Source organism: Urocitellus parryii, chromosome 9, assembly GCF_045843805.1.
Source record: "Urocitellus parryii isolate mUroPar1 chromosome 9, mUroPar1.hap1, whole genome shotgun sequence".
NCBI classification, from domain to species: domain Eukaryota; kingdom Metazoa; phylum Chordata; class Mammalia; order Rodentia; family Sciuridae; genus Urocitellus; species Urocitellus parryii.
Window position 1 is genome coordinate 23,767,118 of NC_135539.1, and position 27,738 is coordinate 23,794,855.

Below are 27,738 nucleotides of genomic sequence, written 5' to 3' on the forward strand. Positions count from 1 at the left end.
CGAGCCACTGGGATTACAGGCCTATGCCACTGCGCCCAGTTAGAACTGTCTTTAAAAATCCAAGGAAGGAATAAAGAAATAGAGATTTCTGAACAAATCTGATGGGTGTTCTCTCTGTGTTATTCATAAGGAAATTTAGTTACATATAGGCTGAGTGAGCGGGGCCCTACTCTGAGAATCTAAAATCTGAAAGTCCAAAAGAGAAACCTAAACATTTTGATGGTGGAGGATTTGGGATTTCAGGGTAAGGGTTCTCAACCAAGAGTCTTCTAAAATCCTAAAATTCCCAAATCCAAACTACGGCTGGTCCCAAGCACTTTGGAAAAGGGTCATTCGACCTGTACTTGCTAAGAACTGCCGTGGTGGCCAGACAGGGAGTTCCCCCAGGCTCCAGGAGCTGCTCTGCGCAGAACACCAACTTCCGTTTGCACAGGAAAGTTGACAACGATTCATAAGGTCAGTACAACCCTGCAGAGGGCAGCTCCTCAGAGGGACATCCAGCAAGCCCCAAGACCGCTGAAGGCCCACTCACTGTGGGACACGCCCCCACCTCCAGAGGGCCCCACAGGCCAGACGGAGGAGGGCTTCAGGTGAGGGAAACAGCCGTTTTCCCTCATGTCCTTGCAAGCCAAGTCCAGGGACAGCTGACACCTAGTCAGGGAGGTCTGCATGTCACCTCTGCAGAGAGTCACATACTCCACAGCCTCTCGGCTCTGGATCTAGCCAGACTTGAACTCCAAAAATTCTCGATTCACTTTTGCAACTGAAGACATTAAACAGGTTTAATTTCAGTATTAACATCGGGTAGATTTCCTGTGCCAGGAAGACAGTCTCAAGGATCAAAACAAAAACCTATGTGGCTCAAATAAATCCAGCTCTGCAGACTCCACGCCCTGGGTCCCCGTGGTTCCTGAGGTCTACCCCAGACTGGGTGCCTGTCCTCTCCTCTCCAATTCCTGAAAAGACAGCCTTTTTGTTAGGCTTCTCTGTTATTTTGGGGCTCCGGTCCACCGATGTAAAGCGCATTATTTTAAAGCTTTTCTTATTTTAAATATTCATGTTCGTGAAGTAGGTCATGCTTTCACGAAGGGCGGCTTCTCTTTGAACTGACTTCGGCTCCGGCTCTCCCCATCTCCCCAATGGCAACGTGCGGTGCATCCAAAGGGCGAAATCCAATTCCAGCTAATTTTATTGATTCCTTTCCCGGGCTCCTTATTTCTTATGCAAATTCATGTTTATTTCCAAAAGAGAAAACAAAACAGCCTTTTTTGGAGAGAATGCCTTCAAAATCAGGAAGAGCCACCACAGTTGTATTCAATTATAAATGAGCTATGCAATATTTAAATCACTCAGTGGAAATAAGACGGGCTTTCATCCGTTTCAGAGCGCAGCAAACAGCCTCGGCTACCCTCGGATACCTGCGCGTCTTCCCTGGGCGTGAATGGAGGCGGGACGGTGGGAAGCACCCCCAGTCACCCGCGCACCCAGCCTCGCCTCACCCAGTCTAACTACTCGGTTGCCCCTTGCCCTGCTGAGCTCCACATTCCAGACAGACACAGGCTGCAGCCCCCTGAAGGGCACTGCCCCAGAGTCCCCTGCTCTGCAAAAGCCCCTGATAATTTGGAAGGGCGTGAGCACGTGTCTTTTTCCTCTGCATATTTTACCACCACCCCTGGAGCTGGACAGCTGGACACCTCAGAACTGTCTCTGGGGACTGGTTGAAAGGTCTCCCTGATCCCTGAAATGTCCTCCTCCAGGTCTAGAGCCACTGGATCTAGAGTACCCGCTTTCTCCCTACAGGAGCTGACCGTCTCTGCAGACCCCTGGGATTCCTGTGAAACACCACCACAGAGGAATGGAGTACTGGACCCCGCGACAGAGACGAGATTCTGAGGTGCACCTGGAGACATAAATAGACTGACCCTGGACCCACTCAAGGCAATCTTTTTGTCCCCACCAACTCTTTAAGCTGTCACTGAAAAAGGTCACTGACCATCTGGCCCCTACTGGACAGGCCTCCAGAGCTGGTGCTTCTGAAAGAAGTCATTTCCTCCTATGTCGTCAGTGATCCACCATCTCGGTGGCAGCACATTCTCTCCTCATCTTAAATGAATATAAAGAAATCGCCTTCGCCGTGTCTCACAGGAATCTAGCCAGAAGAAGTAGCTCCAAGACCACCTCTTTCCAAGAGAAGGAAACCTGGCTTGAAGCCCAAAGCCCCTGTTTGGATTATGATGGGGAAAGAGGGCCTGGCTGGTCAGCTTCCTTCTCGAACCCCTCTCCTTCCTCGAGTTGGTCACCCAGAGCTCCCCACCACCAGCCACCAGACCATCTATTGACAGGCTCCCTCCCCTCACTGGCAGAGTCTCTCCCTCCCTCTCCCCACCTCCTGGAGACAGCCCAGGTCCAGAACTGCCCGCCGCCCTCTCAACATCTCCTCCTGCTGTTTAGCAAGCCCCTCAAACTCCATGTGTGCAAAGCCAGACGTCCCCTCTCCTCCCAAGCCTGTCGCTCAGAGCCGTCCCCGTGGCAGTGAGTGACAGCTCCATTCTCCCACATCATGGGACTGTCCTCGCTGCTCCCTCCCTCTCAACCTCATCTCTGGTCACCAACACACATTACAGTGCTCTCTTCAAGACATTCAGGACCTGACCACTTCTCAGCACCTGCACTGCCACGGAACGTCCTCCATGCAGCAGGTGGGCCTTTCCTGCAGGTGAAGGGAGTACGTTACTCCTCAGAGCTTAGACACTCTAAAGGCTCCCTGAGGCAAGCACACTGTCCTTTCCCGAAAGTCCTCTCTGGAGGCCAGGTCAGGAGAGCTCTCTCCTCTGGGCAACCGTGTCCTCCTGGACTCAAGATGCCATAGCCAGCTCACCTATGTCCTCCACTAGCTACGAGAGTCTACAGGGCTCTTTCCCGAGGCACAGAGCATGTGGTATGCCCAGCAGGTGTCCAGGGGCTGGGTGTCACCTCAAGGTAACTGCTTGAAGTCATCTCAAGGTGACTTCAAGCAGTCACAGACCCTATGCTTAGCAGGGCCCTGCACCTGTTTACTTCTCTGCTTTTACCTTCTCAAAACTGTTGGTAATTGTTGGACGGACGAGGGCCTGCATTTTTGTTTTTCACTGGGCCTCGCAACATATGTAGCTGTTTCTGGATGAAGGCAAGGGGTGGATGGGTGAATGGATGGGTGGATGGATGGGTGGACGGGTGAATGGATGGATGGGTGGATGGGTGGATGGTTAGACGGGTGAATGGATGGATGGGTGGGTGGATGGGTGGATGGATGGATGAATGGAAGGGTGGATGGATGGATGTATGGCTGGGTAGATGGGTGGATGGGTGGGTAGACGGGTGTATGGATGGGTGCACAGGTGAATGAATGGGTGGATGGATGGGTGTATGGGTGGATGGATGGGTGGATGGGTGAATGGATGGATGAATGGAAGGGTGGATAGATTGGTGGATGGATGGGTAGATGGGTGGGTGGGTGGATGGGTAGATGGGTGGGTGGGTGGGAGGGTGGATATGTGGGTAGATGGGTGTATGGATGGGTAGACAGGTGAATGGATGGATAGATAGGTGGTTGGGTGGATGGGTAGATGGATGGGTGGACAGGTGGATGAGTGGGTGGATGGAAGGGTGGATGGGTGGATGGATGGATTGGTAGATGGATGGGTGGGTGGATGGATTGGTAGATGGATGGGTGGGTGGATAGATAAGTGGATGGATGGGTGGATGGGTGAATGGGTGGATGGGTGGATGGGGGGATGGGGGGATGGGGGGATGAATGAATGGATGGGTGGATGGGTGGATGGATGGATAGATGGATGGGGGGATTTGGCCTCTACACTGTGACACTAAATGTCAGAGAACAGCATGAAGCAAGGTGTTCAGATCACAGAAGCTCTGGCATCCATCAAAGTGCATATTTATAAAGAAAAGGAAATACAAAACAAAATCTCTGAAAGTCTACCCTATGCTCCTTCCTTCCAGGAATGTTGCTGGTCTTTGAGACAGAAACAAAAATAGGAATTTCAGCAAATGGAAGTTATGAACAAAAAGAGGGATCACAATGAGCATCTTTTAAAAACCAGAAGATAAGAAGGAAAATGTGGGGGCTAATGTGGTAACATCCCCAACACCACACGGCGGGGCTCCCAGCACAGGCTGACACTGGACGGACATCTCGGGAGGCATCTTGAATCCTCAGCAGTGCAGAGCATCTGGAGAATCTCAGATGCAGGAGCAGGGCAGCAGGGCTCAGCTAGCAGGGCAAGACCAAGCTCAGAACCTCAGCCCCCCAGGACACAAGAGTCACAACCAACATCCCCCTGAATTCTTTTTCTTTTTCTTTTTTTTTTTTTTTTTTTGAGTTATAGATGGACAGAGTGCCTTTATTTTGTTCGTTTATTTTTATGCAGTGCTAAGGCTGGAACCCAGGGCTTCTCAGGAGCTAGGCAAGCGCTCCACCCCTGAGCCGCAGCTCCCGCCACCCCCCAAATCATTCTAATAAAAACAGAAAAACACACCTGAATATTTTCCCAGGTGGAGAATGAGGGAGAACCTTGCAGAGGTGAATGGTCTGCGAGAGTGTGAGGCCACGCGCTTCCATCCCATCTGAGAAGGCGGAGCCTTGGGGAAGCAGATTCAAGGCAACACCTAAGCAGAGAGCTCATCCTCGCAGGTCACAGGCGCACACATCAACAGCCGAGTTAATCAACAGGACCATTCTGCTTTCAGCTCAGAACTAAAAATTCTACAAATGCAAATAAATGACACCTGAAGAAATACGCAATCTCACCACCAATCAAGAGAGGAGAAGGTGGGGCTGTGAACTTCCACGTCAGCAGGGTTCCAGAATCACAGGATCTACTCAATGTGGACAGAAACTGCCCACAAAGACCCTGCGCGGCTGGGGAAACGCGGACCTACCGGGAACAGCCAGATGGAGCACAGCAGAGCCCTTCCAAGGCCCGCACCTCCTGGGTCACTCCCTCCACACGCCACTGCTTCTGTCTGATGGCGGACATCACCCTCCATGGGAAGGTGTGTGACATTTCAGACCTTTGGAAGCAGCCTCATATCTGCTGTAGCAGGTGGGGAAGTGAGTTGGGTGAACCCGCTGGGTTGAGATGCCACAAGAGCCACCTTCACAAAGGTCTTTATAAGGTGCCCGATGCTGTACAAGGACATCGAGTGATAAGTGCACCCACTGGACACAATCTTAATATCAGAGGATCTTAAAGATGCAACCATATTTACACACACCGAGCAAAGTGCAGTTGTGTGAACACTGTGTTGTCGTGACAGTGCCACTTTGCACTCTGCTTTCCCTGCTCCCTGTACCAGATGCTTGATCCCTGGGCACCGTGGACACCCTCCTAACTGACTGGCCGGGGTGGGGGCGATGCCCACCTTGGTAAATGCCGTGAGCGCAGGTGCCCAGGCTGCGGCTTCGAGGCACCCTAGCCCAGACTGCCTGCTTCTGCTCTTGCCAGCTGAGCTGCACACCTGCCACAGCTCACCCACTTCCTCCCAGACCTCTTCCTGCCGGCTGCGCTGGTTATTGCAATCCCGTAATTCTATTAGATCCATAAACTGACGACGCCCTGGGAGGAGAGAAAGAAGAGAACCCCAGCTTGAAAGTCTCAGAAGGCTGAAGAGGAAACAGACCATGAGAAGTGGGAAACCGTGCAGAAGGCTAGAAGATCCCACAGAACACAGGCACACCTCAGGAACGGTCCTGCACGTGGCCACTGTGCCGGCCACCAGCCTTCACTGCCTGGGACCGCTGGCAGGGACATATCTCCGTCCCAAGGGAAGGTCCCTCGCAGCAAAAGGAGAGACATACAGAGCAAAATCCAGGCCAGGGAACAGCATGCGTAGGGGAGGGAATGGCCCCTGCTCAGCAGGACAAAGCATAGCACCCAGGAAGGGCCAACCCCCAGGTCCCAGGCGAGAAGGGCTGCACTCTGCGGTGGGAGAAGCCCTGCCGAGGAACAGGGAGACAGGAGGGGGCTGCGAATGACTGAGGCATGGGCGGACTCCGAGACCAGCACCACAGTCCACTGATGCGGGAAACGCCCAGGAGAAGCAAGCCTCACGTTTGAAAAAACACCAAAACTGTGCTCACAGCAAACAGAACGGAATGCAGCCTCTGAGACCCATCTTACCAAATCAAGAGCCAACCCGGCCAGCATGGGACAAGGGCCCGGAGCACCAGGATGGCTGGCTACCGTGCTCACAGAGGGCCGGGGACCCCGGGGGAGAGACTGCGACCTTGGCCACAAGACCACGAGCCGCAGAAACGGGGCTGATGCAGACTCTCCTAGGAGTCAGGGATGCTGACATACCCTCATAAATCAACTCATCCTGTCTACACTGCAGCCTCAGGAAGCTCAATACTTCAGAACTGAAACCAGGGCCTGTCCACCCCACAACAAGGAGCCATCCCCAGGCACCAAGGGGGATGAGAAGAGGGCCAACAGGGCCGTACCACTCCTCAGTGCTCATTGCTGGAACGATCCACACATGTGGCTGGACCCCAGCTGACTGTGGGTGACTGAAACCTCAGGAAACCAAACCAAGGTGGGGTGGGGGCACTGGATGTCAAAACACAGGTGCGGCCACCTCAGAGGCCCTGAGAACCCGCCCTGAGCTCGAGAAGAGCACAGTCCCTGAGCCCAGTCCCTCATCTGGGTGGAGTGCTTGGGGTTGGCAGGACTTCAGATTTTAGAACCTCTGCCCAAAACTTACCAGTTGAACATCTGTAATCCAAAAATCCAAACCCCAAAATGCCAATTACTCAAAAGGCTTCAGACTTCAGAGAATCTACGTCTCTAGTCCTGAGACTCAGGAGGTTCAGCCTGTACCTCTAAAATGCAAAGCTCCAGGAGGAAGGAGCTGGGCCTCGGTGCCTTTCTCCCAAGCTCCCCAGGTAACTGGAAGCGAGCTCTGGCAGGCCCGGGAAGCACTGGTGGACTGTATCCCCGACCTTCAGTAAGTGTTGAAGCTATGGGCAGTGTGTGCATGTGCATGTGTGTGTGCATATACATGCGTGTGTGGGCGTGTGCATGTGTGTGTGTGTGTGCATGTCTCCAAGAGAAGAATGGAGTAAGAAAGGCTGCCACTCTGGGGACCTGGGGAATGCTGACTTGTTTTCCTGCTGTAAGACCATGATTTAGACAAGCACCTCTACTTCCCTCTCTCCTCTCTTCTTACTGAGAATAAAGAAGCAGGCAGCATTTATCTTTGGTCCAGAGGAGGCCATGCTGTGGACAGTCTCAGAGACAGGCACCACAGTCCACTGATGCGGGAAATGCCCAGGAGAAGCAAGCCTCACATTCACGGCATGAACTGTCCCTAGAAGCACCAGTTCTCTGGGTTCTGGAGCAGAAGTGTCTGAGCCCGTAGAACCAAGCTCCACCGAGTGCTCTCTGCTCAAAGACCTACAGCAGTGAGGCACCATGAGCTTGGAGCACATCCCTGAGACCAGGCACGTGGCTCCATGCTGGCCCAGCGACGCCCTCCGGGAAGGAGCCTCGAACAATGGCCACCTTCCCTCCTTCCCCATCTAAAACCCACCAGCACTGCACAGAGACTCGGCTGACGGGCACCTGAAATGCCAGCCAGCCTGACCCCACCTGACGGTCAGCTCTATCCACAGTCCATTGGTGGCAGGTAAACCCAAGACGACCCAAACGTCCATCACTGACTTTGGTGCCCACACAGCATCCTCGGCACAGGGCCTGGTGCGTGAAGCAAGCGCTCAGTAGGTACTCACGGTCGCTGGTTTCTCACTGTTGGCATCTTGGGCTCCATCCTCTCAGGAGTCTTTTAGTTTTTACACTTAGGAAAACAACCCCTTAGTACGCCTAAGGCCTTGGCCCTGGTATTCCAATGATTTATTGCTATATAAAAACTTAGTGGCTTAAAACAGCAACTACATTTATTTTGCTCATGAGTTTGCAATTGGACAGGGCACAAATCAGGGCAGGGGACAGCTCTTTGCTGGCTCGTGGTATCAGCTGGGAGAGGCTGGAAGGCCGGCTCCTTCCCACCTCTGGTACCTACGCTGGGCACAGCCAGTGGGAGCTGGAATAGGCTCTTGGCCTCTGTCCCTCTCCATGTGGTGTCTCCAGCCTGGCTTTAGGGAGCCCAGTCTCTGACGCGGTGGCTCCAGGTTTCAAGACACATATCCCCAGAGAGAGCACAGGGTAGAAGCTCCATGCCCTTTTTTGGTCCAGCCTCAGAAATCATGAAACATCATTTCCACCAAATTCTATTCGCTAGAAGGGAGTCGCTGAGGCTGGCACATGATCCTCAGGAGGAGGACCAAACTTGACCTTCTATGGGGAGAATGTCAGAATTTGCAGCTGTGCTTTAAAACCACCACCCCTCGGAGAGCCACTGCCCATTCCCTGCTGCCAGAAGGAGCCCGTCTGCCCACCTCTGCCAGATCGTTCCCATGGACATGCACCCCTGCATCCCCAGCCGTGCTTCCTGTCCGCAAAATCACAGTGCCTAAAGCACCCAGGGCTTCCAGGATTTCATGGGAATAAATGGAGTGGGGAAAGGCTGGGTGTCCTGTCCCGAGGAGCAGCCACGGCAGCGATGGCCAGCACTACAGTGTCAGCCCCCTGCCCAGGCCTTCTGTGTGCAGGTGCTCAAGACTCCGTAAACCCCACCTCACTCACACCTTTGGGTCCTGTTCGCAGGAGTGGCTACTGTTTACCAGGTGGATGACAGGGCTCACCACAGCTCAGTGACATGCCCCGCCCCAGCTCTCTCCTGAATGACCCCAAGGGCTCGGGCTCAGAGTGAATGGCTCAGCCCCAGCTGGTGGCACTGTCAGGAGCCAGCAGAACCATTAGGAGATGGAGCCTCGTGGAAGGAAGTCGGGTCACCAGGACACGCTCTTGAAAGGGATCGTGGGACCCCAGCCCCTTCCTCTCTTCTCCGCTCCTCAGCTGCGTTGAGATGAGCAGCTCCCTCAGCCCCTGGGCTCCCCATGATGTGCTACCTCGCCACAGGCCCGGAATCAATGGGTCAACCAATCATGGACTGAAACCTCCAAGCTGCAAACCAAAACAAAACTTTCCTCTTCATAGGCTGACCACCTCAAGTATTTTGTCACAGTAATACAAAGCTAATACAGAGTCCATCTAACTCCAAAGCTGCGGCTTACTCTATTGCATGAAAGCTCCTCGAGGTCAGGCGGCTAGGGAGGGAGCTAGAAGGCCAAGGTCATGTCTCTGACTCTTGTCTGGAACTCAGTGCTGTGTCAAACTTTCTCTCCTGAAGAGTGGGTTTTCAAGAACCATTCCTGAGGGGTCCTCATGAACTCACTCACCAATGAAAATGTGAACCATTAACACCAACCCTTTCTTGTGCAGATGCACAGATCACAGTGTCCTGAAGAAGGAACTGGAACAACAGGTAATGATGTCAGGGACAGGGGTTGGGGATCACAAGCCACTAGCTTCCGCTTGCTGGCTGGTATTTGCATATAGAGGCAGAAGACGAAGAAGCCGAAGCAAAACATTCCTCCCGGGGGCCCACCAACACCAGCCCCTGAGGGGCACTGGAAGAAAGAGTTTAATCCAAACCACCCATTACAGCTGCTGTTCCACCTTGGTTTTCTCCCCAAATAGCTTTGTGCACAAAACACGGCCCAAGGGTTCTGTCTTCCTGCACGCTCACCTTCAGCTAATAAAGTCAAACGGAAAACTCTTGAGAAGGTATTTCATGAGACTTGTGTCTTTTAATAGTCATCTCAGCCCCTGTTCTCAAATCTTCTGTTATCAGACCAGTTGCAGGGAAGATGGGTAGGCAGGAAAAAAAAATGAAGTGGATTTTAAAAGAACTTGACAAATTAGCAAAGTTTTTAACATCATTAAAGAGCTCTTAAATATTCTCCGACTGAACTCCATTTTTATCTTGAGAATGCATCTCCGTAATTGCTCTAAAGGAGACGGTGGAACTCGCACCAACAGAATCGTTTGCGTGATTTAGAATGCCTTGGCAGCAAAGACCGTGGTTTCTTTAATTGCTAATTCTTAAACTAACCTTTTTGCTTTCTCTCATCTTGAAAAATGCCAATTCCTATCAGCAGAAGCTGTAATAAGGACAATGCATATATTATTTGGTTGTTTATAATTGCAAACAACTTAGCTATATTTCAGTACTTACTCCTCAGCTCCACAAGGAGCATAAGTAGGGATGATTATAATCATTCCGTCATTCTGTAAACAAAACTGTCTTTTTACAGCCAGCAGCAGATCAAATACAGATGCCAGCTTCGAAATAGGTGGCTTTCAATCCAAGCACCCACACCACCCCTGTGATTATTAAGTTCAATCAGCATTTTCTGTTCCTATCAATCCAACACAGAGATGGAGGGACAGCCTGTCCTGTGGCTCGGGGAGACGAGTGTTCCAGTCCTGCCTGAACTCGCCTGGATAAGAATGGTTCAATTCCCTGAGACAGCAAGAGATGGCTAGGGAGGGTAGGTTCCACTCCACACAGTGAATCAGGGACCAGGAATCCTCCCACCTTGTAGGCCATTGAGAAGTGCACTGCAGAACCACCATTGAAAGTGGGAAAAAAGAAAAGGAGGATGAGGAGGAGGGGGGAGGAAGAAGAGGGAGGGGAGGAGGAGGAAGAAGAAGAGAGAAGGGAGGAGAAAGAGGAAGGGGAGGAGGGAAGCAGAGGAGGGGGAGAGGGGCCGGTGGCTGTGGCACAGAGGACCAGGGGAGTCTGTGGAGCAGTCCTGACAGAGGCCACATGGCTTCCACCTGCCTCTGCTGATGGGTGTCATGGCCCCAGGGAGCTGCAGGGCAGCTAAGGGTCAGCTCTGTGAGCCCAGCTTGGCCTCTGCAGCCCCAGCGGGAGCAAGGGTAGCCCTGGGCGGCCTGAGTCAGTCTCCCGTGCACACCCTGGACTGCTCTACAGGGATCATAGGATCATAGCGGACACGCCCCTCCCTGTAGGGTGCCACACTGAGGGCCCACTCTCCACACCCCCACCAACCCAGGTCTGGGCCACACATCAGGATGGTGCCCTGCGGTTACAGGGGGCTGCCTCAGCCCTTGGTCCTAGCTTCTCGAAGCAGGTGCCCATGTGACCACACAGCCTCTCTGAGGCCCCCACACTCCAGGGCCCTTGGCAGGTGGTGTGGCCCCTGCTCAGAGCTGGGCTTCGACCATCTCAGGATCACACTGGGCTCAGCCTGGCTGGAGCAGGTAGGAGGTGGAGGCAGGTAGGGCATAGGGCAGGGCGCGGGGCAGGGCCAGGGAGAGCAGCCTGCGGGAGCGCCCTAGGAGGGAATCAGCACCATGCACTGGTCAGCACTCCTGTTTAGCTGAGCTAATGTCTTTGCAAATACAAGCAAAGCCTTTTAATTAACTTAATATCAATTTCACTTTTTTCGCGTTTTGTTCTAATTAGGGCTGGATTTAAAGCTCACACAGCATAATTTAGAGCCCTAGAATTAACAGCTTGACAACTTTCCACGCTGGTGACTCCTAGCCCTGCGAGAGGGAGGGAAGGTTCCCCCACCCATCCCGCTCACAGCCCAGGATCCACCCAGGCAGCGCCCAGACCAGCTGCTCACTGACCAACACTTCACCCAGCCCAGGGGTCAGTAAGCACCAACCTCACAGCAGAAGACAGAATAGGGCACAGGATCCCTGGACCACCACTCACTGCTCTGAGTTTTTCCTTCCTGGTCTGTAAAACGGATATACTAGTATAAGTGGCTGTGATATAGAGTCACCACTGATCACCTGTCTATGTATTAGATGCTCAATAAAAAATAGCTGCATGTGGTGAGAGATGGTGGACATATACACAGGCAAATACCACGTACTGTCCTTCATCAAATCCAGGTGCAAGATGCGCCAAGTTTACTTACCCATAAGGGAGAAGCTGCTGTCAGTTAAACTACAGTGTCACTGATCAGAACTTGAATTCTAATTTCAGAGATGAAAAAATGTGCATGTTAACACTGACAATCGACAGTTATGTGTGTAGTTTCAATCTCTGAGATCTAAGTTTACCAGGTCTAAGTTAACTAGAATCCCCAAGAAGTTAAATATTCTAGGCAACTGATTTTCTTAGGCAACCAAGAATCTTGCTTTACTTTAATATTTACTGAAGCCTGGGCCTGGTGGTGCACACCCGTACCCAGCCACACCGAAGGCTGAGACAGGAGGACTGCGAGATAGAGGCCGGCCTGGCAACAGGTGACACCCTGCCTCAAACAAGCATCATCATGGTCCTGTCATCACACTGTACTGGGAGTGGACAGGGAATGGCAGACACGTGTCCTCACAGTGCAAATGCCACTCCTCCTCTCCTCTTTGGCCACCACAAAAACAACTGTGCTCTTGAAGCGAGGCCAGCAGCAGCCTATATCCTAGCCAAAGTGGGAGCCCGCCTGGGAAACTCCAAGATTTGTTTCTTGACTAAGCAACAGGAGCAGATGTGGTCACCGGCCCATAGCACTTCCTCCCTTGTAGATATGACAACAAGGACAACAACTGCCATCTCCTAACCTTGAGGAAAAGACCAGACGAGATACTGACCTGAGGTGTGACATCATGATGCCCAGCCAAGTTAGCCACACCAGCCACCAATAGCCACCACCAGCCACCACCAGCCACCACCAGCCACCAGAGCCACCACTGGGTCTGGAGTGTGAAGTGAGAACAGGTTCCATGCTGGGCAACTGGTGGCTAAATGACAGAGGGGAATAAAGTCTATTGTCTTGCAAATCACTGGGTCCACCTCATCAACAATGCACTAGGACCGAGAGCCCTGAACAAGGGCTAAGAGTGACCCCTGCCAAGGCCACGAGAGCCCAGAAGAAACAATTAGCCCTGACAAGGTGGTCAGGGAGGGCCTGGGAGAAGGGCCTGGGACTGGGGCTTGGGGAAGGGTGGGGAGGAGAGGTGACTCAGGATCCCCGTTAAAGGACCCAAAGCCACAAGCTCAATCTGTAGTGCACAGGCTTTGGTCCTCAGAAACAGCTGACCACCCTGGCTCCTGACGACCCATGTCCACAGGACACCCTCGTGGACACTCCTCTCACAGCCAGCACTGATCCAAGGTGAGGATGGACGTCCTCTGGAACCTGGCTCCAGTCCTAGCCCTGCTCCTCGGTGGCCCACTCCTCAGGCACAGCCAGGCTCACACTGCAGTCAGCAATGACAGGACGTGACTAAAGGGGGGCTTCTCTATGGGGGCTTGTTAGGGTCTGTAAACAAGTCGGGATGGCGCCTGGCATTTTGCCAGAGGGAGTGGTTTGTGAGGTGGCGCCAGCGAGCCACTAAGTGTGGAGATTCCTTATTGGTTGACTGTTGTATCTAGTTTATGTTAATTAAGATAAGCTGTGTGGAATGTATATATACCCCTCCTGTCCTACAATAAACGGCTCCCACTCCTGCTGTATCAATGTACACAAGTTGCTCGTCCACCCCCTGGTTATTTTGCTGCAGCCAGACTGCGGCAGGGGCTAAGCTAGTTGTCATCTACCTGTCCAACTGTGGGGACCCACCCAGAGGAAGAGGGAGGGGGAGGGGAGGGGGAGGGAGGGAGAGGACATGAGAGGGAGGAAGGGGGAGGACAGGAGAGAACTGATCCACAACTCTATGGCCCCTGTCCCTACAGCTGCAAGCCACCTGTGCAGAGGGGCTCTTGCCCATCCAGCTGAAGGCCACTGTGCAGAGTAGACTCCTCTGCACTTCCCAGGAGCTGCTGAGGACAGTGGGTCCCACCCAGGGCCTGGTTCTCCATCCCTGTCCACAAGGTCTGAAGGCCCCAGAGCCCGGAGGCCTCCGACAGCACCCCCAGGTGGGCCCCGGGGTGTGGCAACCACAGCTGGACCAGCCTGCATGAAGTGGGCTGCTGGGGTCACAGCTGGGTGGAGCCAGCTTCTTGTCCTCTGTGACAGACAGTGGGGCTAGGGGATGAGAGGGGACAGACCATGGAGTCCTGCCACTCCTCTAGCCTCTCCAGGTCTCGAGAGAACCCCCCAGCCCATCCCACTTCCTCTCTGGAAGATGCTCTGGGAGGTACAGGGCACAGGAGGGAGACCCATCCTCAGGGCTGCACAGCCAGGCCAAGGGGCCAGCTGGGAAGAGCCTGCAGGTAGGACTGCCATGGGGATAGGAGGTGGGGTCCTGGAGAAGCCGCAAGGATCCCACAGGCTTCAGAGGATGGAGGAAGGAGCCTGGGAGCCAGGGAAGAGGGCATGCTGGCGCTGTGCCTCAGAAGGCTTCAGAGCCTTGGGAGCCCAGGAAGGGGCCACCCCAGGGGAAGGGCAGGGCCCAGCCGCCCAGGGCTGATTCTGACTTTCCAAATGGAACCATGCCAGCTGCCAACTCCTGCTTCTGGAGGTGACCAAGGCAGAGGCTTCCAAGGGAGGCACAGTGGGCATCAGGCCAGGTTCAGAGAGTGCCGAATCCTGCATTTGGGCATGGCTGGACAGCACCACAGGCCCCCTGGGGTCAGCCCTTTCCATCCACAGCTTCGGAGCTTCTGGGCCCTGGGCTCTGCATCCAGGCAGCCCAGAGGCCATTGGTCAGAATACCCTGGGAACTGTGTCTGTTCTCAACAGGGACAGAGCCTCCTTCTTTCTTTCTCTCCTCCTCCTCCTCCTCTTCATCCTCTTCCTCCTCTTTCTCCTCCTTCTCTTCCTCCTCCTCTTCTTCCTCCTCCTCCTTTTCCTCCTCTTCTGCCTGCTCTTCCTCCTCCTCTTCCTCTTCCTCCTTCTCCTCCTCCTCTTCTTCCTCCTTCTCCTCCTCCTCTTCTTCCTCCTTCTCTTCCTCCTCCTCCTTCTCTTTCTCCTCCTTCTCTTCCTCCTCCTCCTCCTCTTTCTCCTCCTTCTCTTCCTCCTTCTCCTCCTCTTTCTCCTCCTCCTCTTTCTCCTCCTTCTCTTCCTCCTCCTCCTCTTCCTCCTATTCTTCCTGCTCTTCCTCTTCCTTCTTCTCCTCCTCCTCCTCCTCCCCCCCCCTCCTTCTACTACTTCTCCTCCTCCTCTTCCTCTTCCTTCTCCTCCTCCTCCCCCTCCTCCTCCTCCTCCTCCTTTTTCTTTTGGGGTTCTGGGGATAGACCCGGGCCTCCCCATGCTAGGCAAGCCTCCACCACTGACCTACACCCCAGCCCAGAGTTGCTTTCTTGCGAAGGTGCCCTAAACAACACAGCGTGACAACTACTTGCAGAGCCTCTGCATTGGATCAGGTATGGTAGGGAATCTGGAGGGAAGGAAAGCACAGGAGATCGTAAGTAAATCCTACAAGGAGACTGCACTACTTAATGTAAGAACTTAGATGTCACCAGATTTTGGTATGCATGGCAGGTCCTGGACCCAAACTCCACAGACCCCAGGACACACCTGCTCCATATTCTAAGCCCCCTCCCCAATCCTCAAGGCACAAAGCCCTAACACAGCATCAGCTGAAGCCCCTGCGACGGCCTAGTCCAAACCAGCCTGGGACTCCAAGCCTGGCCGGCCAGCCCCCCACCTGGTCCCCTGAGCAACTTCCACAGCCAGCCACCTCACTTACTGCCCAGCCCTCTTCTGCCTGCACGCAGGTCCCCCACCCTGAGTCTGAGGCCTCCCAGCTCCAGGAGCGTCCATTTCCTCTGATGAACTTCCACGCCTGCCCCCCTGGGCTCTGTGTCCCACGTGCCAGGACTTCCTGGTACCCCTGTGCAAGTCCAGCCCTCGCTGGTCCAGTGCCTACCCAGTGTCTGCTCAAGGCTCGTATTTGCACACCCAGTCCAGCACACTTGGGGACCTGGTGTGCACCTGGTCAAACTCCAAGGGGTCTTTCCATCTAGGGCTCCAGGGCCAGGCAGCAGGAGGTCAGCACCCTTTCCACGCCTCTCTCCCGAAGAGCTCACTAGTAAGCATGGAGGACCCTTCATGCTCCTTGAAGGAACTGACATACAGCATGCCCCTGGGCGGGTACCCGACACCAATATCCTGCCAACCACGACCCATGGCAGGGGTCTGCAGTGTCCCCAGAGGCTGGTGTTGGGCTTGTGCCCCAGCCTTCCAGAGGCAGTGGAGATCTGTAAGAGGTGGGGCCTGGTGGGAGGTCTTGGGCCTCGGGGGGTGTGCCCTGGGAAGAGACCGTGGAACCCTGTTCTCTTCCTCTCTCACTCCCCGCCCACCATGAGGTGAAAAGGCGTGCTCACCCCATGGACTCCACCATGGCATATGGTACCCCATCCAAAGCAATCTCCAAAACTAGGAACCAAAATAAACCTTTCCTCTTTCAAGTTGACTTATCTCAGGTATCTCTGTTATAGTAACAGAAAGCTGGCCAGCATGCCCAATAGGCTGCACGTTCTTTCCTAAGCATATAACTGTGATCAACCTTAATTTATAAATTCATGAGAGATTAATAATAATTACTACTAATGAAAAAACAGAATAACATACTATAATAAAAATTATGTGAATGTGATCTATCTCTCTGTCTCTCCCCCTCTCTCTTCTTCCTCCCTCTTCCTCTCTCTCAAAATATCTTCCTGTACTTCTGCCACTGGCCTCAGGTAACTAAAGCCATGGAAAGAGATGAGGGGACACGGCAGGAAGCCTGCCACTTCTCCTCCTGGGCCTCAAAAGCAACCTCCCAAAGCCACCAGCACTGTAAGCAAGGGGAGGGGGAGAGGAAGGGAAGAGTTCCACCTCCCACACAGGCAAAGAGAAGGACCATAAGTTAGTCTCAGCCCAGGAAGGTGAGAGCAGAAAGGACCCCGCTGGACCCACTAGAGACTGACATTAGATGCTGGTGAGCAGGCTCAGGCTGCCAAGCACCGCCAGCCGTCCATGCACCTGGGCACCTGCTTCAGGCCCGGACAGCTCCAGGCCTCTGGATATGGGGGGAGCAGCACCAGGTCTCCTGCTCTGTGGAGCTGAGCCTCCCTCAGCCATCCAGTGAGCCCACGCACGTGCTCTGCATTTTGACTCTCAATTCACCCTGGCAGCCCACGACCCCAATTCACAGCCCAAGAAGGAAGAGACATGCCCACAGTCACAGCATTAAAAGGTGACAGAAGTGCCAATCAAGCCCCGTCTGTCTGGATGCCCACGTCCACAGCCTTCCTCCTAATCGCCCTGATCTCAGGCTGCCCCTCCAGCTGACAGACCCTGCTGTGCCCAACTCCCTCTGCCGCTCTCACCCTCAGCTCTAATTGCTGAGCCTTCTTGTCCACAAAGAACACTCCCGATTTGGCACCAGCCAAAGGTCAGGGGGGTGGATTTCTTCAGCAGGAATGACTCTGGCTGCCTCTCCGGCTACCTCTGGGCTGGGCAGGCGACAGCTGCCCCACTGGCAGGGTGCCTGTGACAGGTACTGGCCAACACAGATGTGCCCACCTCCCAGGGCTGTCCGAGAACACGACTCCCCACCCCTCCAGGAGGGGCCAGCTGCAACCAGATGCTGAGTCCTTGGAGGTAAAGGACACCAGGCTCTGCTGATGGACGCTCCAGGACCCTGGCCTGGCCCTCAGCAGGGCCTGTGGCTGAGGTCACATGAACACCCGCCCTGCCCTCTTTCCCTCCTACCACCTTCCCATGGAAATCCTGGTACCACTCAGCACCCGTGGTCTACACAGGCACACCCACAGCCCCAGCAGGAAGGGGGCAAAGCGTGGGGCAGGCCCTGCCATCCAGGAAGAGAGGTCTCCTCTTCTTTCTGCCTCCACCCTGGAGGCCCAGGTGCCACCCCTCCTCTGCCCCGTGCCCATTTTCCTTCCTTGCCCAGGAGCCTGGCTTGTGCAGAGGCAGGAAGGGTGCAGGGAGTTATCCAGGGACATCTGGCTCTGACTCTAGCTGCCTGGCTTCGGGGCAGGACTGAGACAGGTAATTTTGATTTCTCTCTGTTTCCATAGATTTTCAATTTCTTCAAGCAACTCCACTTTGGCTCAATATCCGTCTGAAATCTAAATTTGGACCCTAACTTGAATCGATTGTTTTTCCTGTTATGACAGAGCTGCCCTGGGCTTCTGGGAGGGAGCACTGGTGTGCACCCTTCAGAGCCACTGTGCTGGGTCCTCTGAGAAGGGTGGGACAATGAAGCCGTGGGAGGGGGCTGGACGCGGGGAAAGTGCCGTGGTGATCATGAGTCTTGGTCCTGTCCTTCAGGGGCTGTGCTTCCCTGGCTAACCCACGTGGCCTCCCTGCTCCCCTCCCTCCTCATCTCTAAAACAAGAGAATAAGTAACTTCCTCCAAAAGTGACAGGAAAGGCAACGGAGAGCTACAGGCCTGCACAGAGTTACCTGCTAATCCAGCAGGAAAACCATCTGCCCCTGATGCCTGATGGTGGCGCAAAACCACACGCCACCAACTTAAAAGTGTTTTAACCAAGTTCTCTGTTCTCTCTGATTATTTCCTGTAATCAATGAGTTGATTTTACACTACAAAAAGCAATATCAACCCATATTCATAGCATTAAATAATCCACTTTAAAAAGCACTGATATTTGCTGGTGCCTAACCTGACTGCTTCACTTCCAAGCTCCTTGAAGGATCTGGTTCCTTTCGGCCAGGAAGATGAAGACTACACCAGACTCCAGATGGTAGGGGGCAAGATGGCTGGGGCAAGAGGGCAGAGGTAAGACGGTGCAGGCTATATGGTGAAGGACAGAATTCGGAGGCAAGATGGTGGAGGCAACATGGCGGAGGCAAGACAGTGCAGGCAATATGGTACAGAGGAGATGGCAGAGGTACATGATGGGATCAAGATGGCCCAGACAAGATGGCACAGGCAGCACAGCTTCCAAGTACTCAGTTTTCCTAGCCAAGTCCTTCCAGCTCTCTCCCCTCTCCACATCACCCAACCCAACCCAGCCTTTTGGAGCTGAAGGTTATCTCCTCTGGCTTTCATTTACTTCCTAAAATCAGCTCCCATCCAGTCAATCAACAAGGTCAAGGGCCCACATTTCGTCCAACGTGCCATGGAAGGTGCTGAGGGGTGGAGGAGGGATGGAAGTCTACAGTGTGGTTCCAGCCGTTACGGAGCCTGTTGTCTCATTCAGAACTCGAAACTCCAAGGCACAGGAGTGCAGGCCCCTGACCAAGCCTCAAACACTCAGACAGCAAGAGCTCAGACAGTGCAGCCTGCAACAACCCCACCCCCCAGGAGGTGACCTGTGCCAAGCCTGAAAGGATGGACACCTGGGGAAGGGATCAGGAGAGCAGAGCAAGCCAGGACCCCCGGCACAGCTCCAAGACCAGGGCTGCAATGTGGAGGCTGAGACCCCCAGGTCAACGCAGGGTATTCAGCAAGCAGATGAGTCTGGCTGGGGTGAGAATACAGGCCATGCCCCTACAGCTGTATGGGCAGGCACCGACTACCAGCCTCCAAGAGGACTGGGATCCCTTAGGACACAGGAACCACTGGAAGGTGCGGGGGCCCTTGGAAGTGGTTGCTTTCCAATCAGAGAGCTGGGCCACTGTGTGCCCAGCAGAACAGAGGAGACCAAGACACAGCACTCAGTCAAAGGACAGCGCCACAAGAGTCCAGGTACAGGAAATAAAGGCCCAAGGAAGGAGGTGGGGAGGGGATCTGATGGAAGAAATGGAAGAGCTGTGAGGGAGATTCTGGAGGAGAGAACATCTAATTCACACCTGTGCTTCTCAGCACCAGCTTCTCAGCTTTCTCTTTAAAGGGTCCTTCACCGCCTGTACTAAGAAAAGATGGCAACCTGTAACTGCGCCCCAAAAGGCAGGACACCAGGCCTTGGCAGCAGGTCTCAGCAGAGGGGTCAATTCGGAGGCAACTGGGTTACCCCTAGCTCTCAGCAGGCCCAACACAACCTCCTGTGCCATCAGAGGAGTGGCAGTAGGGACGGCCACATAACAGCAGGGAAAGGGCCCTCCCAGAGCCTCCCCTGGAGCCTCCGAAGTCTACAGGACTGAGCAGCTTCTAAGAGGCCATCTCTCCTGTGCATCAGAGGCCTGGAAGTTCCTACCAGAAGCCCAGTTGCAGGTCTGAGCTGAGGAATAAGGAACGCTGAGGTCAAGGTTTCCCTCTCCTTCAGTGGCAATGGGTGCAGACAGGAGCAGAGCAGAGGGCCATGGGACGCCAGGGGCCATCTCCCCAGGGAGGGGCAGCCTCTCCTCCTCCTCTGGCCCCTCCCTGCAGAAATAGCACAGCCATAGGCATTAACCAAACAAGCACAGGCAGAAGAGGGAGGGCTGGAGGGTGGGGAGGGAGAGGGAGGTCCTCTCCATTACGGGAACCTGCCCTGCGCTTTTCCTCCAGGTTTCCTGTCACTACAAATTACACCCGGTGGCTAGGAGGGTAACATCTGCCAAGGCCCAGCTTGAGCTCCTTGCTTGCCCAGGAAAAGCTCTGGACTGGGCCTTCCTGCCAGCTCCTCGCGGAGGCTGGAAGTCCAGAACACTCAGCCTCCCCCCACCCCCACAGCCCCCAACTCAACAACCTGAGAACCGTTTCCATGGCAGAAGCCCACGAGATAGAACCCCAGCCATTGGACACAAGTCTCAGCTTCTCAGAAGCCCCAGCCAGCTGGGGTTGGCCCATGAAAGAGTTTTCTGCCCTTGCTCTGCGTGATGTAGGTGAGAGCATGCAGCAGTGGGTCATGGTCCCGGTCACGAGCTTGTTAGAGGTAAATTCCCAGGCCCAACTCCAGACCTACTGAGTCAGAGACCTGGGAAGTGGAGCCCAGAAATCTGTGTCTTATCAAGCCCTCGTAGTGATTCTGAAGCACCCTAAAGATCAGACTCTAGTGCAGCGGCTGAGAACCTCCATCCTGGAGCCAGATGGTCCAGGGTCAACTCCCAGCCCTATCATTCACTGGCTGGGTCACTGTGAGCAAGTTGCCCTGGAGCAAGTAAGAGCAGCAGGCTCAGAGGGACACTGCAGAAACTCGATGGGTTCATTATGCCTGTTACACTTAGGAAATACCATGTAGGATTTTATTAGTCCTGTTGGGGGCTGTGGCTGTCTCACAGCTAATGATCCCCCACAGAAACTGACCACAAAGTGGCCAGTGTCCCTGAATTCAGCCAAGAGTCAGGAACTTGGGCTGTCCACTGGGCTCCAGGGACATACCTATGGCAGGTATCTGTGCCAAACATGAGGTCTACTAAGCCTCTGATTCCTCCAGAAATTAGCTGTGGGGTCTTGTTTACACTGGTTCATTTTGGTTTAAGACACTTGGGAGAAGAGCTTCTTCAAGGCTCCAGTGGGCTCCCCCACACCTAGCCACACCACCTGCAAGGGGCAGGGGCCAGACCTGCTTCACACTGCAGATGGTGGTCAAGGCATCCCCTGGGTGCTTCCTGACTGATGCAGAAAGACCCTGAGGCCCTCTGTGAGCAAGGAACTGACCACAACTTCCCTGGAATCATACAGAGGGGACCATCAGAGAGCAGGAAGAGAACAGTCTGCATCCTCCTCCTCCTCCCTGTCCCCTGCCACCTGCCGCAGGGCTGATCCCTTCTCACAACAGTGAAAACAGTTAAGTATGGTCCCCAACAGTACACAGGTCCCATCTATACTTGCCCCTCCACATATTTCTATTCTCAGCAAACCTCGTAATCAGAAGGACATCATAGGCCAAGAACACAGGCTGTGTGGCTAACCAGACGCAGGGTTCTGACTGGAAACCTCACTGCTTCCTAACGGCAGGACTCGGAACAACTTAGCCTCGTTTTTTCATTTCCCATATAGGGATGGGGTGGAACCACCTTGGACTGACATGGATGTTCTCAGATAATGCACTCGTGATGTCTTTGCACAGTACCTGGCACACAGCAGAATCCAACCCATCATTTATCAGCATTATCTTTATGATCATCTGAAGTTCTGGAACTGGCGAGTGAGAATACGAGTTAGGAGCCCAGGAAGGGAGGAGCCTTAGATAAACCCATCTAGGATCCTGCAGAGCTGCCTGAATTCAAGTAGGCAACACCGATGTTGGGGACAGCAAGTGTCCAATGACCATGAGTCCCTGGGACTGGGTGTAACCAAGGAACATTAAAAGTCTCCCCCTTCTCCCTAAGAACACTTTAGATGAGGCAGATTCTGGCCACTGTCACAGATGGATGCCACACCTCACTTTGCTACCCTCTGAACACCTGTTTCCCAGGACTGCGGGGGAACTTCAGCAGTTGTCCCTCTGCAGCAGCCTGGGATGAGAAATGGGAGTGTTCTTAAGAGCAGCCTCCACTGAGGCAGCAGGAAGTACTCCTTGTTAGCTGTGCAGCTCGCTTTCAGAGAAACACATCCATTCAACTTATTACAGAAGGGCGTCAGCTACACCACCTGGGGCCTTGACTCTGCAGACACTCAAGCCGCTGATCCACCCCTGCACCGGCTCTGCTCCCCACTACATGCAGCGCTCAAGCAGCATTTCCTCCCTAGACATCGGCCCACGCCTCCAGTCCCAGTTGGCTGTTCTGCCAGTTCCTGCGCTCTGGCTGGAGTCACCAAGTTATGATTTCCTGCCTGGCACGCGGGGACCGGGCGCCAACGGCATTGACATGTTTCCAAGCTAAAACCAAACTTACTGTGGGGCACAGAAAAGAAGCAAGCATTTGTTCTCCCAGCAGCCCTCGCCTCCTGCCCAACACCGGGCAGGGAAGGTAAGAGGGAGCGCGCTGGGCCCCTGGGGTGCGGGCCACCGAGCGCAGCGCAGAGAGCCCCGGGACCTCACCCATGACAGCCCGCCCGAGCGCGCCGAGACCCGTGGGCGCCAGCGCGTCCTTACCATTCAGCTGCCGGTAGACGATGTCCTCCAGCAGCGAGAGGCGCTTCAGCACTGCATCCTGGATGGGGCTGGCGCTGTGCGCGCTGAGGTTGGCCACCTCGGCGCGCGGCCGGATCTCGTGGAAGGCGTCTCCGCTGCGCACTGCGATGGGCCGGCACTTGGCCAGGAAGAGCACGAAGCCGGCCACCGCAATCAAGTTCAACACCAGCAGCACTTTGACTCTTCTCAGTGAAGCCATCAAACAACCCGGCCGGCCCTCGCCCCGGACCCGCGCCCCCTCAGACTCCGGTGAGGCGCGGGACAGCCTGGGGCTGTTCGAGCCTCACACACCTGGAGGCGGGCGAGGATCCCAGCCGCTGCTGGCCCCAAGTGGAGAAGCTCCGGCAGCAGAGACGGCTGGGAGGATCGGGTGGTCGGGAGAGAGCGCAGTGGCTCACATGGAAGCACTGGGTCTGCAGAAGTGCTCCCCGAGACGCCTGCTCAGTTCACAGAGCGCAACCCCTTACAGGATTGGCGGCGAAAGGTCGGGGCTGGGGTGGAGGGTCTCTCCTCTGCACCAGCAAGGGGTTCGCCTCTGAACCTTGGGCCGCGGCGGCCGCAAACCCCGGGGCTGGCGGGCAGGCAGACCCAGCTAGTCGGGAGCGGGGCGGGAGCGGCGCGCAGGTGCCGGGCTCAGGGCTCGCCGTCTGCCCGCGGATGAGCGCGCCACCCCGGGAGCCACACAGCCACCACCCTCGCCCAAAGCAGCCGTCGTGGCGCACGAGCCGCCCTCTTCAGCCGAGGATCCGCTCCTCCGGGCCGGTGCCTTTGTTCCGCTCACCGGCCCGCTCCATCACGCCGGGCGGAGGAACAGCCCGCACCCGGCGCCTGCATCCTCGGAGGTCCGCAGTCACGACCAAGTCTCAATCACTCTCAAAGTAGGGTCAGCACTCGGGGGCCTGGGCCACTAGCGACGTCCTCTCCGTCCCTGGCGCCGGGGCCACCCCGCCCGACCCGCAAACTCACCAGCGCGCACAGCGCCGCGGGCTCTCGGACACGTTCCAAGTCTCGGCACCACGCAGGGAGCTTTCGGGGCCTGCCGGACACACTGGCCTGTCTCGGAGCTGGTGCGTCGCAAGGCTGGCCGGAAGGAGGAGTCGGACCTCAAAAGTCACAGCAGTTCTCGATCCCCCTCCCAAAACGTCGCGGGCAGCGCGGCGGGGAGGGACGAGCGCCGGCGCACCCAGCGCTTGTCAGAGCGGGCCGCGCCGCTCGTCCCGCGCCCCAAGGACCCAAACGCCTAGTCTCCCAATTGGCGGACGCAGTGACACCGCCGCTGCGGCACCGAGAGCCCCCACTACCCTGGGGCTGGAGAGCCCGGAGGGGACGCGCAGGTGGCGACGGAGGGCGGGGCGCGACCGAGGGGAGCGGCCGCGGCGCCGGCTCCTCCTCCGCCGCCCCCGGCCGCCCGCTTCCCGCGAGCCAGTCGCCGCGGCCGCCCGCAGGCTGCTGGGCGCACCGCTCCCTGGCTCGCCGGCTCGTGCGCGCGCACCCGGAGAGGGTGGGGGCGCCAGGAGAGCGGGGACCGCGCGGGATGGGGGCGGTCAAGTCATGCTGGCTGCGGCCGGCGCCGGAGGGACCCTGGTTCTCAGCTCTCCCCAAGCGGGCGGGTTCGTTCCATCCCGGCTGGCGATGAAGACATCCCTTTCTGTGTGCTCGCAGCTCCGCTTTGCGTGGCCAGGAATGGCTAGAGGGAAAATCTGGCCTGGAGACACGGATTCTGTGACTTTCGGAGCCAGGCCCAGCGTTAGCGGGCCGGGAAGGTTCTCTCCGGGAGAGAATTCTGACCGTCCCTGTCACCGTTTCTGTGACCACCGCACCTCGGTTGGCATTTTATTACAAGAAGCGTGTTTCTTTGGCTACTGGATTTCCATGACCTCTTCCTCCTTCCAAAACCAGGAGCTCCAAATACTGAAATCCAAACCCCCTCGTTGATCCACTTAATTCCTTAGGCCTGAAAGAGAAACCAGGCTGCCAACTAATAAAAATTAGACAATAAAACCAAATGAACTTGGTGGTTTCCACCAGCAGCCTCATCGTTTCCATCTCATTGGATTTCTATTCCTGTTTGGTGTTTGTCTAAGCGAACCAGTATTGTTTTGCTTGTTATTTCAAATATTGATTTTTAACATAGAAAAGTACATTTAAAAACCTAACCCTCTTTTTATTTCATTCTCTTGGAACTCCATCCAATAGACTCCTCATGGTGTTTGCTTGGTATAAACTATAAGAAAGTGGAAACAAAGTAGTTAAATGAAAAGCCCCATGAAAGACACTTTTTACCACACATGTTGGGTAGGAGGGAAGTGGGGGAAGAAATCTGGGCTACCAAGCAGTTCTGGCATGACAGGCACAGAGGCAGATGAGGTCCCCAGATTATCCCACTGAATACCCAGTTGAGTCAGGTGTCATTATAACCACTACAGATGGAAGCTGTCACAGGGGCGGAAAGGTGCACAGCGCTCCTCACCCATCACAAGGGGCACAGCCCACACTCCTATAATAACAGGTTAAGAAGAGCAAAGCATGACACATTGTTTCATCACAGTTCCGGGTGGCACTGAAGCCTTCAGATAGGAGGGCCCACAGACCTGGGGACAGCTTTATTTTATGTTTAAATCCAATGAAGACTGGACAGCTGTGCAGAAAGGTGACTGGAGAAAGGGATCTGATCTGCAGGTGATAGACCAAGGGACAACCCTGCCTGACCCCTGTGTCCACCTTCTGCTGCCTTCTCTGTGCCGTTCAGGGCAGGACCCCTCTGGAATGAGCATCTTTAACAAAGAAGGGAGAGAGGAACTCCATAGGTTTCATGGCTGGCTTGGGGTGGGGGGGGGTCTAGTTTCTATGACCCACCTTGGGGGAAGAGGAATTCTGGTGGCTATGACTCACTTTCGGGGAGAAAGACAGTGGGAGACCCAACATCTAGACAAAGCAGAACAGAGACTTTGCTTTGAAGGCTACTTCTGAGCCATCTGATCTCCTTGGTTGAAGTACTTAGCAGCCAACGTTGCCATACTTTGGGGTGTCACCTTCTGAGTGCCAACACCAGCACCTTCAACACACACATCTGAAAGTCAGTTTGGAAGCCTCACTCAGGCTGAGCTGGGAAGGCTGAGATGGTGGGCTCGGTACCCGGGAGTCTGACTCCCGAGCTTGTGCATATTTGGAGATGGGAAAGACAAAAAGGAAAGTGGAGGAAACAGACTTCAGAGATGGAGATGAGAGGGATCCAGGCAAGACCAACTTCGGAGAGCTGGCTTCTCTCCCTGATTTTAACACTAGGCTCCAGGGGCCTGTGGCGCTTACACCCTGAGCTCCGCCTTCAGGGCCAGCTCCTGCCACCGCTCCAGAGTCCCACCCGGAGCTCAGACGGCCACTCTTGTCTTTCACCTCTTCCATGCTTAACTCCAACCAAGCACCTTCTCCGGGTGCCGCCTCTCTTCCTGCCCAGTGTAGAGCTTCCCACCAGTTCTCAGTTCCTCCTCTACCCTCTTGGAGTTCATGGTCACTCATTTATTTCAAGCACACTTCTAATAGCGTCCGACCTCCTCACACATGCCTATGTACACGTGCTCCCACCTGCCCCGCCATGCCCTGCCGGGCAATACCGAGGGCCCAATCACCCTTCTCTCCAACTGAGGCACCCAGGGAAACCCAGGGCACTCAGGGAAACCCAGAGCACACCAGAGCTTGAGGACATTACCCATAGGCGGTGTCTAACTTTATCTGGGCTCTTCATTCTGCTCAAAGGCACATTCCATGTCCAGTTTGTGTCCCCAGTGCCCGGGAAGACTTCAGAAATGTGTGAGGACTTCTCAATAAGATACCAAAAATTATGTGTGTGGCCATCTGGGAATTTTTCGGTGGGGGGGACCTATAACTTTCATTAGATTCTCAATGTGGTCTATGACCCTAAAAATTAAAGAACCCCCACACTCATGTATCTGTGGGTGCTTCTTCTTAGACACACACATACACAACAAAACTCTCAAAGGCTCAAGTCTCTTAGGTGAAATGTAGCATTTGCATAGGTTATTTATACCCAATGCAATGTAAACGCTATGGAAATATTGTGTAGGGAATAACAAGAAAGAAGTCAGCGCCTGTTCAGAAAAGATGCAATTTTTAAAAAAAAATTTTGATCTGCCTTTAGTTGGATCTGAGGATCAGGGAGAGTGGTTTATACAAGAACATAATCAGTTAAATATTTTTCATGTGCCAGCTGCTTCTGAAAACAGTGGAACAAGGTACCCAAGGCTGGTGGAACTATCAGGTTGCCTTCAGATCCTGGTGGAGGACTCAGGCCACTCAGGACTTCAGACCTGATGGAGGACTCAGATCCTGGTGGAGGACTCAGGGTGTGGATTGATAGGAAGGAGCTGAATGTAATAGGTTCTTCCAGCTGAGTGACTGACTCCCCAGACCTGGCAGGAGCACACGGAGCCACTTACCTGACATCCCCGCAGATCACAGACAGGTTTAGAGTCTGCACCATCCTGACCTTGAGGCTCCCAAAAGGCTGGGTGACCTGCCTCAAGCTGTAGCGCCATCTGTCTGCATGTGATTTGCTCCAGTCCAGCTAGAGAAAGAACTCAGGGCTCTGTGACCTGCTCACCCAGAGGTCTGGGTCTGCCCCCATCTCTGTCACCAAGGAGCAGATCAGTTTTGACTTTAAAGTTAGAATTTTATCTTGGATGCCTCCAGAATTTTTTCCCCAGTCATAAAACATGGTGGAACGACAAACACTCTTTGAAGAGACTGGTTTGTTGGCTTGCTTGCCGTCTGCTCTAGCAAGCTGGAAAGGAACTCACTGTACCTGTCCAGAGTCACTGAGGGATTTGATTCCAAACACATCTTTACTCTTCAACTACGGTTCTCTGCTCACTGTTGGTTTGTTAAAAACTTCTTGCACCTCACACTAGTCTACCAGAGGGG

General features: G+C 54.5%; 1 protein-coding gene across 1 annotated transcript in view; it reads right to left on the bottom strand.

Annotated features, from left to right (window-relative positions):
• Galnt17 (polypeptide N-acetylgalactosaminyltransferase 17) overlaps positions 1-24,163 on the bottom strand; it is a 355,430-nt gene extending 331,267 nt beyond the window's left edge. Inside the window, exon 1 of the mRNA XM_026400319.2 lies at positions 22,762-24,163. Coding sequence (XP_026256104.1) covers positions 22,762-22,999 — 238 coding nt within the window. The 5' untranslated portion in view covers positions 23,000-24,163. The remainder of the gene's footprint in view (positions 1-22,761) is intronic.
• Positions 24,164-27,738: the final 3,575 nt, after the last annotated feature.